Source organism: Saccopteryx bilineata, chromosome 7 (genome assembly GCF_036850765.1).
Source record: "Saccopteryx bilineata isolate mSacBil1 chromosome 7, mSacBil1_pri_phased_curated, whole genome shotgun sequence".
In the NCBI taxonomy this organism is placed as follows: Eukaryota; Metazoa; Chordata; class Mammalia; order Chiroptera; family Emballonuridae; genus Saccopteryx; species Saccopteryx bilineata.
Window position 1 is genome coordinate 31,849,198 of NC_089496.1, and position 16,749 is coordinate 31,865,946.

At 39.3% G+C, this 16,749-nt stretch overlaps 1 protein-coding gene across 1 annotated transcript in view; it reads right to left on the reverse strand.

The window, feature by feature from the left end:
* The window catches only part of THSD7A (thrombospondin type 1 domain containing 7A), a 399,875-nt gene that overhangs the window by 15,273 nt on the left and 367,853 nt on the right, over positions 1–16,749 (reverse strand). The window contains exons 17-22 of the mRNA XM_066238339.1: positions 11,785–11,938; positions 10,081–10,225; positions 8,133–8,248; positions 4,383–4,500; positions 3,984–4,129; positions 3,403–3,577 (exon numbers count right to left, since the gene is read on the reverse strand). Of these exons, the coding sequence (XP_066094436.1) occupies positions 3,403–3,577; positions 3,984–4,129; positions 4,383–4,500; positions 8,133–8,248; positions 10,081–10,225; positions 11,785–11,938 (854 nt within the window). The remainder of the gene's footprint in view (positions 1–3,402; positions 3,578–3,983; positions 4,130–4,382; positions 4,501–8,132; positions 8,249–10,080; positions 10,226–11,784; positions 11,939–16,749) is intronic.

Consider the following 16,749-nt stretch of genomic DNA (forward strand, 5'->3'; position numbering starts at 1 on the left):
AGGATGTCTAAGAAGCAACCATTTGCTAACGTCTAGACAATCAGATTTAAAAAATATATATATTTCTTAACCTTAAGTCAATGAAAATATCACAGTGTGCAAAAACTGAACATACACAGTGAGAAATGCCCTTAAAATCTAGCATACAGTTCACGATATCAGGGATTATTTTATTTATTGTTCTATGCAATTTATTCAGTTCATCTTAAACTATAGAAACTGCCATTAAGATGACCTCAAATAATTTATGTGTTAAACAATCAGTAAATTGATAAAGGAATGAATGGGCAACCTGTGTTGTTAGCTTTTCCAGCTTTTAGGAGTTAATTCCATTAAAGGTTTCTTTTGAAAATATGTAAGTTAGCCATCCTTAAAGTTTTCTTAAGTTATATCCCTTTTTTATACAGGAAGTCTAATATATGCCCAAACAGTATTTGTTTGCCAAATTCTCACTTTTATATTTTTTGAGATCTTATTTAAAGAAACACATTTCTTAAATAGATATATATTTTCTTATCATTATTACAAGCAAATTTGGAAAATAAAAAATTTCTATTTGAGGGTAAAATACCAACAATGCACTTTCAATTTTGTTCTTTTCTAGTCCGCTAATCAACTGTTGCCTCTATGTCTTTCTCAAGACCTTAGGTTCATTCTTGACACTGAGTTTATTTCGAACTTCTATGTGCCCTAAAATTCTCTGCATCAAGCCCAAATTCCTAAATATTAGCTTATCACTGTCTGCCAGTTTTTTGATGGGCATTTGCCTTTCATATGTTACTGTATGCACCCCTTGTGTCCAACATTGTATCAGAATATCTTTCAATGTACACTTCTATAATACTGTTTTTTCACTCTTGAATAATAATTTAGCTGGGGACAGAATTTTAGGTTGTGATTATTTTCCATCACATTTCAAATACAGTAATGTGCTGCATAACAATAGTTTGGTCAACCATGAACTGCATATACAATGGTGGTCCCATAGGATTCTAATGGAGATGAATTTTTTTTCCCTGATGTCTTTGGGGCTTTACAATAGATTCCCTCTCACTCATAGCACCTCAAATTTGAGTGCTGGGATTACATTCCAAACAATCACCTACTACTAACCTGTTTCATCTCAGGAAAGCCCATTCTACTAGTGCTAAATATTCAGAGGGCACTATGGTCCTGCCAGATCTAGCTTGTTGGTTTTCAGAGTACACTGGTGTGGATCCTTGTTGATCTTATACAAGGACACAGGTCCGTAACAGCTATCTTCAAACAAGTGTTACATGCCATTGATGCTTGGTAAAAGCTTTCTGTGGTTGTGTGGAGCCATCCTGTCCTATGCTTTGGAAATATTTTCAAGTTGTAATAATGTAAAGCAGTGATTTTCAACCTACTGCATCTTGTGGCGCACAATAACTAATTACTAAAATTCTGAAGAACATAAAAAATATATATTTTTTGTTGACCAGACAAAAAATTTGACAATTTAAGGGAGGAGAGGTCAGTGTCCCTAACTAAAGAGTCAGTTATAGCATGTTTAAAAATTCTTGTGGTGCCTGACCAGGTGGTGGCGCAGTAGATAGAGTGTCAGACTGGAATGCCGAGGACCCAGGTTAGAGAGCTTGAGGTCACCAGCTTGAGCACAGGCTCATCTGGTTGAGCAAAAGCTCACCAGCCTGGACCCAAGGTCGCTGGCTCGAGCAAGGGGTTACTTGGTCTGCTGAAGGCCCGTGGTCAAGGCACATATGAGAAAGCAATCAATGAACAACTAAGGTGTCACAGTGTGCAACGAAAAACTAATGATTGATGCTTCTCATCTCTCCGTTCCTGTCTGTCTGTCCGTGTCTATCCCTCTCTCTGACTCTCTCTCTGTCTCTGTAAAATAAAAAATGAAAAATAAATAAAAATTCTTGTGGTACACAAGTTGAAAATCACTGATGTAAAGCATAGGTAAGTTTTATCGTCCATCAATTCAATATCAAGAGAGCTTTATGAGCTAGATAGGGTCAATGAACCAAGAACAAATTTTCGAAGTCAAACTATTGAGTCCTCAGTTGTGCACCCTCTCTATGTTAAACACCTTCTCTTTTTTATGATTACCCCAAAGTTTCTTAATCTGACCACTGCTCCAACATGCAACAGCCAAAACCACATTGCTGTGACAGGGACTGTCCCTTTGTTCCCTTATCTATCTTAATTTCTTATTCCTACTGATCCTCAGGCTAACTTACACTCCCCCTGACAGTCACTATTAGAGTGATCTATGCCTTTCCCTGCCAGTTTCTCCTTGATATAATTCAGCTCACATCTCTGTTCACAGAGTAGCATTGACACCTTTGAAAATCTGTATCTGACCCTGTCAGAAGGAGGCAGGGGGAGGGCTTGTGGGATGATGTTTATGAAGACTACTGTCATGTACGGTGATGTCCTAGGCCTTCACGTTCACTCACTGACTTACCCAGAGCAACTTCCAGTCCTGCGAGCTCCAGCCATGGTAAGTGTACTATAGAGGTGCATCATTTTTAATCTTTTATACTGTACTTTTATTGTACCTTTTCTATGCTTAGATACACAGATACCATTTTGTTACAATTTCCAACAGCAACATGTTGTACACATTGGTAACCTAGAAGCAAGAGGTTATATACCATGTAACCCAGGATACATCACCTAGGTTTCTGTAAGCACACTCTGTGTTCACACAATGATGAAATCTCCTAATGATGCACATCCCAGCACGTATCCCGTATCCCCATTGTTAAGTGACACATGACTGCATATTCCATTGTCTTTTGGCTTTCATTATAAATGAGAAGAATTCTGCTGTAATTCTAACTCTGTCTTCTAAGAGCAGGTAGTCTGTTTATTTTTCTTTCTGAATGCTTTAATAATTTGCCATTTTCAATGTTTTCTTTTTTAACTACATGTGTCTAGGTATGAATTCATTGTTGATTCTACTTAAGACCCACAGTCAGCTTTCATTATAAAGACTTAAATTTTTCTTTAGCTATTATGTTTTTGAAAGCTGCCTCTCTCTTATTTTCTATTCTTTTCTTCTAGACATCCTAAATACATATATGTTCTACCGTTATTTTCTCAACTTTTATATTTTCTCTGTCAAACATCAGCTTAAGGCCTTAATTGCCATCCCCTGCCGGTGTTAAAACCCTAGGGGGGTGTGTGTTAACAGTGGCCAGAGGGGAGAACTGTGGGAGACTTCACCCCTACCAGTCAGTAAAGAGGCAGTGCACCGCCTTCAAACACTACAGTGTCTGGCTGTTGGCACGAATATTACTGAATGAGAGGACTGCTCACGTCTCTTAACCTTAGACTATACATGCGACCCCTTCTCAACCCTGGTCCTGGAAAGAAATGATTAAAATATAAATTATGTTTTGCTGTTGTTACCTGGGCAAGGCTGGGTGCAGGATTCCTCTAAGATCATTTTTTTATTACCATCTATAATGGGTTCCACATCAGTACAGAATTCTTCCTCCACCGCTTTGCTGAAATCATCAGCTGACCCGTCACTCACTACACAAGAAATGTTTCTTGTTCTGGTCCCTTCCCCACACTGGGCATCCTGGAGTGAAGAAAGAAATAACTAATTAGGAAAATAAAAATAATTCATTAGCGAGCTCATCACTGACAGTCATCTCTGCACCATCGATTTTGATTCATGAGCAGCCAACGCAGCATTCGAAACCCCAGGGAAGAAGTCCTGTAGGAGCACACAATGCACTATTTGTTTTCTAGCCAGAGCCAGGCAAATAAATTTTCATTAAAATGAATCAGTCTCCAAACGATTTTAGCAACACAAGACAGGGTGTGCTTGTTATCAAAACTAATTCAACGAGTTCTGAAACAGCGAGGCCCCTAAAATCTTTATGAGAATCCATGTCATACGTAAGCTCTAAAAAGGAAGTCTGGATCCAAATTTCTGCATATAAAGAACGCACATTCCCACACAACTTCTTGAGATTTGATACCTGCACTCGGCATGGAGACCACTGGCCATACTGCCACTGATAGCAAGGCTTTACTGGGCAAGGCTTGGACTGGTCCATAAGGGCGGGGCATGGCCTTCCATCACCCTGGAAGGGCTGGGTCACTGTTCGTCTTCGGATCATTTTTCCTGGCAGAGGTACAAAGTGACACAGCTTTAGTGATACGTTACAGTTGTTCAAGCACCTATCTCATTGGGAGAAGGCATCGCAGAAAATTCTCCTGAGCAGATTTGAGGAACAAGTAAGTCTTAGATGTTTTGGAAAGGAAGATACCCAGATTCAACCTCACTGAGGATTATTTGATATGACTGAAAGCAAGAGGGACATTTTATTTTGTATTCTTTGACCGTTAGCCGAATGCTCATGAAGGTACAAACTAACCTGTGAGGCCACATGTTTGAGAGCATTTGGACCAAGGAGACCACTCCGAAAGCTGACAGTTGACAGGGCATTCCACCATGCAGGACGTGTTCATCTGCCAGTTCCTCTCCAGGCCCAGCTGAAAGGACAGAGGTAGATCTGTTTGCACTGACATGAGGGCGTGACCGCAATGTGTGGTTGATGGAAGGAGGGGAGGGGAAATGACAGGAGTGGGGACGAGAGGAAAGGAGAGGAGAAGAGAGGAAGAATAAACAAAATGCATAATAGAATAAAAAGATATCTGGGCCCTTGCTGGCTGACTCAGTGGATAGAGCATTGTCCCGGGGCATTAGGTCACAGGTTTGGGCCTGGGTCAGAGCACATTACAAGAAGCATTCTGTGAGTGCACATCTAGATACATACAATACCTAAGTGGAGCAACGAATTGATCTCTCTCTCTCTCTCTCTCTCTCTCTCTGTCAATGGAAACAAAAAGGTATCTGGAGGACAAACACTCAAGCTCTAAAAATATAAAGTGGATCAACCCAGGAGAGTGGGAACAAAGGGCACAGGATGAATGGAGAAGTCCATTTACTTGATATATTTACACAGTGTTGAACTTTTAAAAGTGCAATAAATAAAAGTAGATTTAATCTCTAAGTAGGTCGAGTTTCTCTAAGTGAGGAACAAGTAAGTATAAGCGTGATTACTTTCCATTAGCTAAAAACCAGGAATGCCATCAATATACAGATCTATAATTGTATCTTTGGGATATCACTTATTTTTATACGTGCATGTTAAACTGAAGACAAAAAGGGAAAGGTTTTAAAGACAAATTGCCACTCAAAACTAAGGACAACATATTGAAGTAACATAAAATATCAGTTTTTATGTACGCGCTCTCTCTAAAAGAAAATCTAGGTCACTAGAATTTTTTTTATTATTAATACTTACATACATTTTTTAGTTACAAAGATTTTTTTCTTCTAAAACTGATCTCAGAAGCTAACTGTGGTACAATTCAGTTATTTCAAGGTAGTCCTTCATCAGATAATAACACTGTGCCAATGTTTTGGCATTGAGTTCCAATTCTTATTTATGTGCTCTACTTTTAAAACATAAGATGAGATTTCAAACTCAGATACTGTATCTGTAAACATTTAAAAAGGCTCAGGTACAAAGTAGCATTGAAGCAGAAAATTTTAAGGGTACGTTAGGAGAATATCATTTCTTAAATTGGTAATCCTTGGGATTTTCAAGACCTTTTGGATTTTTTCATGGAAGAGAAGCTTATGGTATCTAAGTTATATATTAGAAGATAGCAAAAGCAAAACTTTCTGAAATGCAACACCGTGGTTCAAGTCTAGGTCTTGGCTCTAAGTTACGCAGTGAGAGAAGGTCAGGGTGATGATTTGTGTACTACCTCCCTCTGCACGTGCTCCGCTATGTTCTCCACCGGGAATGCTTGACCAGGATGAGTATTTGATATGGAAATTTTTACCCTATCACTTATGTAAGGTCTCGTAGTCGCATGAAGTCATGGGAGATCGGAAATTAGAGTCTAAAGATGACATAATAAAATTAAAGTGATATTTAAAAGGTAGATAATAGTTTCATAGAGAGAGGGATTGGCTCACAGAATTGGACTACTCCTAATTTATCTATTTTACTAGAAAATTAAAAAGGATGTCTGTGTACAGATATTCTGGGTATTCAATACTGAGACTTTTTAACCCACTACTACTTTTTCCCTTACATTTATTGCATCTCTTATTTTTCTGCCTATCTATCTATCTATCTATCTATCTTCTATCATCGTCTTTCTAAACATATGTGTTTAATAAAAAAATCTGCTCAGAGATCAATGGACAGGAAAGGAGAAATCAATTACTAAGTATCAGGTGAGTAGATGTCTGAAAAAGACCAAAGATGAAAATATGTTATAAATACTGGACGGGTTTAACCCCAATTTTCTTCTTTGTTAGTTAGTAATGCCATTTTTGGTTATGGCTGTTAGAGAAACAGCAAGGGCTAGCTACTGCTGTTGCACTGAAAGCAAGGATTACATGTGTATTAGGAGGCAGGCAATCGATCCATAGTTAGAAAGACAGCCAGCTTTTCTCAGGGCTGTTCTTTAATCCCGCTGCATTCACGGGGATGGATAAAATGGGATATGAGTTGTTTAATCCAATTCCTGCAGAGAGGACTACTGTTCTCCCTGAAGACAGTGTTTGCTAGATTGTTATGAGTTAAATCCCTAATTGTCATCACAGCGTTCAAACATAATGCTATTTGTTCACACAGTAAATTTATCCAGTCCCACAGGTACTTAAAATGAGTTATTTGTCAGGTTTTTATTCCATTTTTATTTAAGAAATAAAGAACCCTGTTTATATCTTTATCCTGTAGTCATATGAGCTATTTTTAAATTGGTCTTGTATGAATTTGGTTTAGGTTTCAAAAAGCTCTTAGAGATATGCATTGTATATTTCATTCTGACTCGGGAGGGCATTAATACGTGAATTTGCAAGAAAAGAGACGTAGTAATGAACTAGAAGTAGGTCACAGAAAGCTCTTCAGCCAGTGTATGACAATAATAATGTTCATTAATAACGATGTTATTTTGTAATGGTTACATTAATTCAATGTTATTAGGTTCAAAATTGATTCAGGTATAAAATTTCTAGTTAAATAGAAAGTACGAATAGACTAAGTTGTGTTCTAGGATAATAGTGAGAGAAATTTATTAACTAAACCTCTTGTTTCAGCACATTTGGGACGTCTGTTCACATGTTCAAATGGACAGAGGTATGAGGAAATTAAGTTAGATCTACATTACAAAGATATCAAATGGATTAATATATTTTCATCTCGAGTTTTCCATTAGGAGTTGGAACAATTTACTGTGGCTTAAAATAACCCCCAGGATGTGCAAACAGAAGTCATGGTCACCATGTCTACTGAACTCTAATGAGATTAGAAGTTCTTCCTGTATGTTCTAGATCTATTGAGGCTTCTATTTTCTTGGTTTATGCTTAACCCAGTGATCTCACACACAGCAGTCAAAACATGTCAGGAATGTGAGGATCCTTTTGGTTTGGAAATCAGACAAAGTAATTAAAAGACGAAGTGTAGCTTCATGATTACTAAGAAAGGCCAACGACTGTTTCCTCACATTTCATCAGGTCATGTCTACAAATGATGACATTACTTTTGTAAAGTGAGTCAAGAATTACAATTCTTTGCACCTGAACGTCACTAGTGGCAGACTCCGCTCCTTTGTTTGAATTTCAAGCTTCCTCTTATCCACACTTGAGTACTTAGTGTCTCACAGCTGGGTATTAGGTCCTAATAACGCAATCTGCTATAAAACCACATGCGATCAATGTTTAGCAATGGAATGAATGAATGATGGCTCTTGGCAGGTATCCCAGGCAACACAAAATTCAAATGAAATTACAAAGATGATGAGTAGTCTGATTGAGATTTATTGCCTATATTCACCTCAATTACTTATTGTTCCCCAAGCACTTCTTTCAGAAAAGGATAATTAGCATACCTTTGCGCTCCCAGCAGAACAAAATACAGGAAATGATGTATAGATATCAGTAGTGCTGGACAGTGATCTTTTCAAGAGGGTGCTTAACAGTGCAGAAAAACATCTGCTGACAATGGGTGGCATGGAGCACAGGTCCCGTGGCTGGCTCAGCATGAATTGAAATGATTAGGAAAGGACTTACTCACAAAGATATAACCAAGTACCCCCCTCACCTCTTCGCAGTATTTCAGGTCAACCGACTTGCCATCACTTCGAACACAATCCAACATCCTGGTTTTAATGCCGTTTCCACACACCGCCTTCTCACTCAGCTGACATGTGCTCCAGTCTGAAAGGAAGGGAGCCCATCAGAACAGGAGGCCATATATGAAACAGATTTCAAATGAAACTCTGCTGACCCGAATCCCATATTTAATTCACGACTGCTTCCTAAGCCCCACCATCAATCATGCCACCTGCAGAGCATATGGGTCCCAGCTTCGAACGTATCAGGAGTCAAGTGGAGCTGCTGGGGTTGCACAGAGCTACAGGGATTATTCTGGAAGGCAGATGTCTACTTGACAATCTTGATAGCCATTTGGTAATATTGTAAAAATGGCTTTGGCTTGCTGATCAAGTGTCATTTAAAACCCTTTTACTATTTAAAAAAAAAGCAGAAATTTCAATTTAACCATTATATTTGTTTCAGCAAAGTAACCATAATTTTTATGGATAGTACTTTAAATGTATTATATTCAAATAAAACACTGTATTTCACTTACTTCCATACTTAGAATGTTTTCAAATGTGCACTTATTTCAAAATCATGTTAGTCATATTTATTTAATTTTTTATTTCATGTCTTTTTTTCTTTTTCTATTCAGTGACAGGAAGGGAGGCAGAGACAGACTCCTGCATGTGTCCTGAACGGGATCCACCCAGCAAGTCTACTAGGGGGCGATGCTTTGCCCATCTGGGGCCATTACTTCATTGCAACCAGAGCCATTTTTAGCACCTGAGGTGGAGGCCATAGAGTCATCCTGAGCACCCAATGTCAACTCACTCCAGTAGAGCCATGGCTGCAGGAGGAGAGGAGAAAGAGAGAGAGAGAGAGAGAGAGAGAGAGAGAGAGAGAGAGAGAGAGAGAGAGAAGAAGGAGGAGGAGGAGGAGGAGGAGGAGGAGGAGGAGGAGGAGGAGGAAGAAGAGGAGGAGCGGTGGAGAAACAGATGGGCACTTCTCCTGTGTGCCCTGACCAGGAATCAAACCTGGGACATCCACATGTGGGGCCAACGCTCTACCACTGAGACAACCACCCAGGGCCTCATTTCATGTCTTTTTTCAAAATAATCTTACATCTTTATCTTTAGAGTATCACAGTATATTCTAAACAACTCTGATTTCCTTACATCATCAAAGGAATCGGAGAGAAAAATAAAAAGAAGCAGAAGCCAGCCCGACTGCTGCACATCATGGTACAATTTCTGTAGTTTACATCACTGTGAAATCGCCTGAAAAAGTTCTCAGATAAGCTCCCATGGTTCCCCAAGTCAGATAAACCAATGAACTCTCTTCTTTCCCAGAGTTATGTACCTAGGTGTTATGAAGTGGCATTAGGGGAAAAAATAGGTTTATAATAAGCCTTTTTTTTCTTTTTAGAAAAAAATACTCATCTATCCACTTTTATCTGTACCTTTGATTATATTGAACTAGTTATATTTATATACTTTTTGGCAGGGGTAAGACTGCTGCTATTTTTACATTGAACCAATCATGCTAATTAAGAGCCACACACAGTTGTCCCAGGACTGTTGTCCCAGTATGTGACAGCAACTAAAGATCTGAAGAAGAAAGACATCTTTCAATGAACCTGTTACCCACAAGAAAAGTATCTTATTTACACTTTCCCAAAGTGGGAGAATGTCTTAAATAGGATTAATTAGACTATTCACAATCTACCATAGGGCTAATGTTTGTGTGATATTTTCATTATCTATTACCCTAAAGTTTACTAAAAAGCGTAACAGGTAAATATTGCTGTTTCTTAATAAAAATTAATCTGGGAGAGTAACCAGCCTGTCCAAAAGGCACACAGAAGGAGAGAAACGATACTGATGGAGCTGTGCTGAGCGGACACACATGCTGTGGCCTTTAACTCCATGATGACATGATCAGCCACCTACCTGTTACGTTATAATCGTAGTGGAAGCAGTTTTTGTTCAGGTTACAGGGCTCCTGCTCAACAGCATCAGGGCAGACTCTTCCTTCATCAGCAGGTTGTCTGATGGGGTCAGCTGACCTTTGCCGGAAATTGCTTTGATTGCAAGGCTGACAGAGAGTAACACAGAAAGGTGACTCCTCAGCCACCCGGGACTAATGAGTTAGGGAGAGCACTGGAGCTGGAGTCAGAAGGGTGGGGCCATTGGCTCGCATGAACAATCTCATATTACACTTCAATTGCTTCTTCTATAAGATCAAGGAGTTGGGTAAGCTTCCGATGTCCCATCTAGCTATCAGATGCTTAAGAGTCTATGTGTCAAATATTAATAGCTACATTACATCACAGGTACACAAACACATACACATGGTCATATTAATTATTGTAGATCACTAATACAGAAGTTATCTATCTATCTAGCTGTCTGTCTATCTATCTACCTACCTACCTACCTACCTACCTACCTACCTATCTCTCTATCTAATACAGTCTCTTGGTCTTAAAAAAAAACATTTTAAGGGTGACTGTGAATAACTAGCTGTTAGTGATTTTTATTTTCCTAAGGCACACAAACACAAGCACTTAAAAAGACTGGCTTGCATCCTCCTACTGGTACCATCTTGTCTGAAAGCTTTTGGCTTCCAAGAACAGGAGCAGTAACTTCAAACCTTACGTGAATGGAATCAGAAGCTCACTCACATGCCCTTGTGAAACTGTTGATTCTTTATTACAGTTTAACTGTATGCAAGTCAACTGCCAGCCCTGCTTTGCTCTTGCTGTATCAGTTGGCTGATCAGCACCTTTAATAATGTTAACACTGAGATGAACATTTAATTTTTCCTTGAAAATATGCATTAGCAATTCTTGAAACTGTTCTATCTTGTATTTTGGCAAATTAATTCCACACTACGTGCCTTTTCCTTATGCTTTAGATGCCTGTTTGCAATGTGCAGCTTTACAAAGATGCCCAGGGGTAAACCCAATTTTCTACATCACCAGCCAGTTCTGTTTCAAATGACTCTTCCCCGGGTCCCTGGGAAGAGCCCCTATGGGCTGTTGAAATCTAGAAGCTTTGTGTGATTTGACACTCAGCTGGCTTCCCAGGCCCAAAGAGACACAGCGTCAGCGTGTGGAAAGCGACTCATCAATGCACTGCTTTCTTCTTGCTACCTCCTCTCTTTCCAGGATCTTTTGCGTTTTACTGTTGATACTCCTGCTGCAGAATTCCCACTGTATGAAAGATTATTGCTATAATTTAAGTAAAGTGGTTGGGGCAATAAGCAAGGGACGACAACCTGACACCATTAAAGTGCCTTTACTAGAGCGTCGTTCTTTGTCCCTTTACCTGGAAGGAGTCATTATCCCCACTGTAATTCTTAACCTGCTGTGTATTTATAAGCCCATCTGAAGGTGTTTTGTGCTGGGTGAGAAGGGTGGTGGAGGATTATAAAGCTTGCAAGAGGTCAAGCTGTTCTAGTGTGAGTCGAAATATCACTGACTTTAAATGGCACAGTCATAGAATAAAGTAGCCAAGAAAATACACCTTACTTTTTTGTAAACTAATTTGGTAAGTGATTTAATAAATTATAATTTTCTCAATAATATCTTTCAAGCTTTAGTGGTGAGGGATATACCAAACTGTATATTAATAAATGGCTGATCATCTCACCAAAGTGCATCGAGTCCACGGACCCCATTCAGATATCACACAATCCTCGGGACATGGTAATTTGCACTCTCTAGAACCCAGGGGCATCTCTTCTGGGTCACAGAGGTAATCCTCTACATGGTCGGAAGGGCCATCAGCTGTGTTCTGCATGCATCTAGAAGAAAACATACCTATCAGTGAAGGAACTGGGACAATTGTAACAATGGGCAACCCATAAGATAGATGGTTCATCTTGACATTATCATGAGGTGGAGGGTCAGGGCTGGAAAGCTTTGCATTTAATGTATAAAATTCTTCAAACAGGAAAACATAAAAGGATCTTTGCCTCTTGTAAATACTTACAGAGGTTTGGTATGATTTTAAAATTTATCCTTGTATGTATCATTAAAATTTTTTAAAATTATAACCACTCCACGGTATATATGTAAACTTTATAGTCTTCCACTGAAAGAAGAGGGTCATTTACTCTCATATGTGATGCAGAACTAATAAGGAGTGGTCCAAAGAGATTTAGAGGGGTTGAGATTTTGGAATATAACATATTTTTTTCTTCTGAAGAAAATGGGAGATTCTGCAGACAAGGTAGATTCATATATGATGGAAGACTAGGCACACTGACATATCCTAGTGAGAGGTTTCATAACATGTTTTTGAAAGTAACCAATGGCATTTATCAAATTGTTTTTTCAAATAAAAAGGTATTTACCCTCCCATCTGCTGATAACTTTAAAAGAAAGCCATAAGCGAAAAGACTATAATAGCAATAGCACAGATTCTCTAAATGCAGTTGTTTGGATTGTCTAATATCTTGACCCCTTTTATTGTTAGTTTTCTTTTTAACAGAACAGTTTCAAACATTGTATTACATTTCATTCTTTTGTAAGAAGTCATGAAGAGCTCTGTACTCACCTTTGGGAATCTAATTATTGCGGCTAGTACCAGACCTTATTGTACCATAGTTAATCTCTCTGGGCACTTTTCTAGCAGAAGAGAAAAACTTTGCCCTTCATCTATAACTTGGGAAGGTCAACCAAATTAATGGGCATAGGAGCAGAACCGCATTGCAGGAGACGAAATGGAAGGCTCGAACTCTTATGCCTCTCAAACCCATGGCAATGTTTTACACTGTTAGTTGAATTACATGACCAATTGTACCTGAAATCTCCACTCTTCAGGAATTTACAGTCACTAGAAACATCGTGTTTTCTCCTACCTTCTCTGCAGAAAACCCTCTCAGTGCAGCCTAATTTAAGAGAAACATCTTTTCTTTTCTTTTTTTTTATTTTGTTTTTTATTTTTCCGAAGCTGGAAGTGGGAAGAGACAGTCAGACAGACTCCCGCATGCGCCCGACCGGGATCCACCCGGCACGCCCACCAGGGGCAACGCTCTGCTCACCAGGGGGCGATGCTCTGCCCCTCCGGGGCATCGCTCTGTCATGACCAGAGCCACTCTAGCGCCTGGGGCAGAGGCCAAGGAGCCATCCCCAGTGCCCGGGTCATCTCTGCTCCAATGGAGCCTCGGCTGTGGGAGGGGAAGAGAGAGACAGAGAGGAAGGAGAGAGGGAGGGGTGGAGAAGCAGATGGGTGCCTCTCCTGTGTGCCCTGGCTGGGAATCGAACCCGGGAATTCTGCACGCCAGGCCAACACTCTACCACTGAGCCAACCGGCCAGGGCCAAGAGAAACGTCTTTTCCCTGTGAGATGTTTTCAGACTAGAAAACCGCGCTGTTGTTGGGCATGTCCTCATTAGGTTTGTAGCCTGAAAAAAATATATAAACACTCTCTTCTGCATATTTTGTAAACTGCATAAATACATAAATGAGCAGTCTCAAAAATAACAAAAAGGTAGATATTTATTTGACTTCATTGTTGAAAGAAATAATTAAATAATAAATGTCTTATGGAGAATTTTAGTTTCTCTGGAGAAAAGTTCTACCTTCAATGGTATTAAAAAAATATGTTCTGCTGATAGCAGCTTTGAGGGGACCTGGAACAAATGGGACAGTTCAATACTCAGGGTTGGATTGTTGCTAAGAAAAGATTGCATTCAAGGTGGGCACTGACACAACGTACAAGGAATAACTTGCAAAGCTGCCTACTGATTCAGAGTTAAGGACAGATGTTCAATACTCTTTTATGTAGTTACGTACATAAAACTTCTTTCTCAAAGGCTTTTCTTGTCCTTTACCTTTTATTATACAGTTAACATTTATTTTAGGAAAATCAGAATAAATAACAGAAACTCACATAATTCTATCAGAGATAACCACTATTAACAGACTATTATATTCAAACATATATTTTCATTTCATGAAACATGAGAAACCTTTATCTATTTGTACCATTTAAGAAAAAAACCCAATATTTTACAGATATCTTCTTTTGTTGTTAACTATTTTTCTAAGATATAATTTTTAATGACTACATTTGAATTCCATCATCTGAATGTGCCATAATTGGCCTTGGCCAGTTGGCTCAGCGGTAGAGCATTTCCTGGCATGTGGATGTCCCAGGTTCGATTCCCTGTCAGGGCACACAAGAGAAGTGATCATCTGCTTCTCCACCCACCCTTCCCCCTTCCCTCTATCTCTCTTATACTCCTGCAGCCATGGCTTGATTGGTTCCAAGGAGTTGGCCCTGTGCACCGAGATGGCTCCATAGCTTCTAACTCTGGCACTTAAAATAGCTTGGTTGCTGAGCAATGGAGCAATGGTCCCAGATTGGCAGAGAGCACTGCCCCATAGGGAGCTTGTGGTGTGGATCCCAGTCAGATGCATGAAAAAGTCTGTCTCTCTGCCTGTCTTCCACTCACTTAATAAAAAAAAATATATAGAATGTGACATAATTGCTAAAAACCTTTATTGTTAACATTCAAATTATTTGTTTTATTTATTTTAGTTGGTATTATTTTCTTATCACTCTAGAATAGAGAATAAATATTTGAATCAAGGTTTGACCCCAAAAGAAGGCACTATAAGCTCATTTGCTTTTCCAAATTCTTGGCCTTTTCCCTTTTTATATATAAAGAAATTTTGCTTTGAGAAAACTGAACTATGTTAGAAAACATAGTGTTGAATCAAGTTGGAATCCAAGGGTGGGGCCAAAGGCCCACTACAGGTATAGCAATAGGAGGTGCATTGTCGGTAGAGAATTCAAAAGCAACAATAAAAATAACCAAATCACTGGCTTTTATTATCACAATGTGCTGGCACTTAAAAAGAAATGCTAGTGAAAAGTATCTCTTCCCATTTGGGCAAACAACTATTATCACCGACTCTTTGAAACAGAACAGGATGGGATATAGTGAATCATGTTCACTTACAGGCTCGTGTATCCTAAACTGTCATCCAATGCTTGCATCTAAGTAGGACATTTTGACCTTAAATAGTTGAAGATATGGTTAGGGAACTATCTTACTCAATCAGTAAAGAAACATTATTCCGTGATCAGAGATCACAGTCAATGCTGACCTTCTCTTTTCTCTATCTGCATAAAAGATATTTATGAAAAAATAAGTTGATCTGAAAAGTTACTTAGTTTAGGATGTGTTTGGAAATGTTAAGATTATCTATTCACAGAGCAAAAAGAAGCAACATGTACAAAGAGAGTTGAAGGAAAATGGAAAGGACAGTAGTTCTTTATTGTTTGGTATATGTATCGAAACTATATATACATATACCAAACAAACCCAGCTTGATCAAATTCTTATTATAAAGAAAATATTTTTCAATTAAAAGTAAACTTTTAAATTTTGGAGGAAAAGGACAGAAAACAGAATTTCTTTCTTTTTCTTCTGTTTCCCTATCTCTCTCCCTATCCATATCAAAAGAGTTCCTCAGAAAAATAACTTGAGAGAGTTCAGATGAGCTTTTGAAAAAAGAAATAGAAATTATTTTTCTTAGAAGCAAAGTTATACATAGTGTGCTAGATTTTACAATACACATTATAATTTGTTCTTCTTTCCTCTGAAACATTAAAAATATGAATCTTAAATTCATGCAAAGGTCATGAGTGAGAATGAGCTACTTCACAACATGAGTTGTCACATTATGGATGCTTTTATATTTGTCTAACCTGTGTGGCATTCAGCAGGGTTCAAAGAAACTGGTATAGTTACAAAGAGTGACGAGACGTGGGTTTGAATGCCAACTGTGTCACTTTACGAGATCCGTGTTCTTAGGAAATCAGTATTTGTGAATCTCCTCTACAAAGTGGAAATAACAAAACCTCATTTGCTTGTTTCCCAGGTTCTAGAACCCTGGAGGTCACAGGCAAAGGCTGTAGATAAAATTGAACAAGTGTCAAACTTGTATTAGGTGTTAGGAAGTTTCTATGAATACCACAGGGCCTCAGTGTGGAGAAACTCTTGGGGTTTAATAATAGTGGCAGGCCTGGAAAAAGATCTTCTTTTTTTTTTTTTTTTTGTATTTTTCCGAAGCTGGAAACGGGTGGGAGACAGTCAGACAGACTCCCGCATGCGCCCGACCGGGATCCACACGGCACGCCCACCAGGGACAACGCTCTGCCGTGACCAGAGCCACTCTAGCGCCTGGGGCAGAGGCCAAGGAGCCATCCCCAGCGCCCGGGCCATCTTTGCTCCAATGGAGCCTCTGCTGCGGGAGGGGAAGAGAGAGACAGAGAGGAAGGAGAGGGGGAGGGGTGGAGAAGCAGATGGGCGCTTCTCCTGTGTGCCCTGGCCAGGAATCGAACCTGGGACTTCTGCACGCCAGGCCGATGCTCTACCACTGAGACAACGGGCCAGGGCCAGAAAAAGATCTTCTTAAAACAATGCGAGGCACCTGAGGTGGCACAGAGGAGGCTGCTCAGTAGCCGTTTCCGTGGCAAAAGAAATACTGTGCAGTCTGGGAGAACAGCCTCTCGTCACCTGGGGCTACTGAGCACTTAAATGTGTCTAGTGTGACCGAAGAAAACACATTTTTAATTTTATTTAAGTTTAATGTTTAAA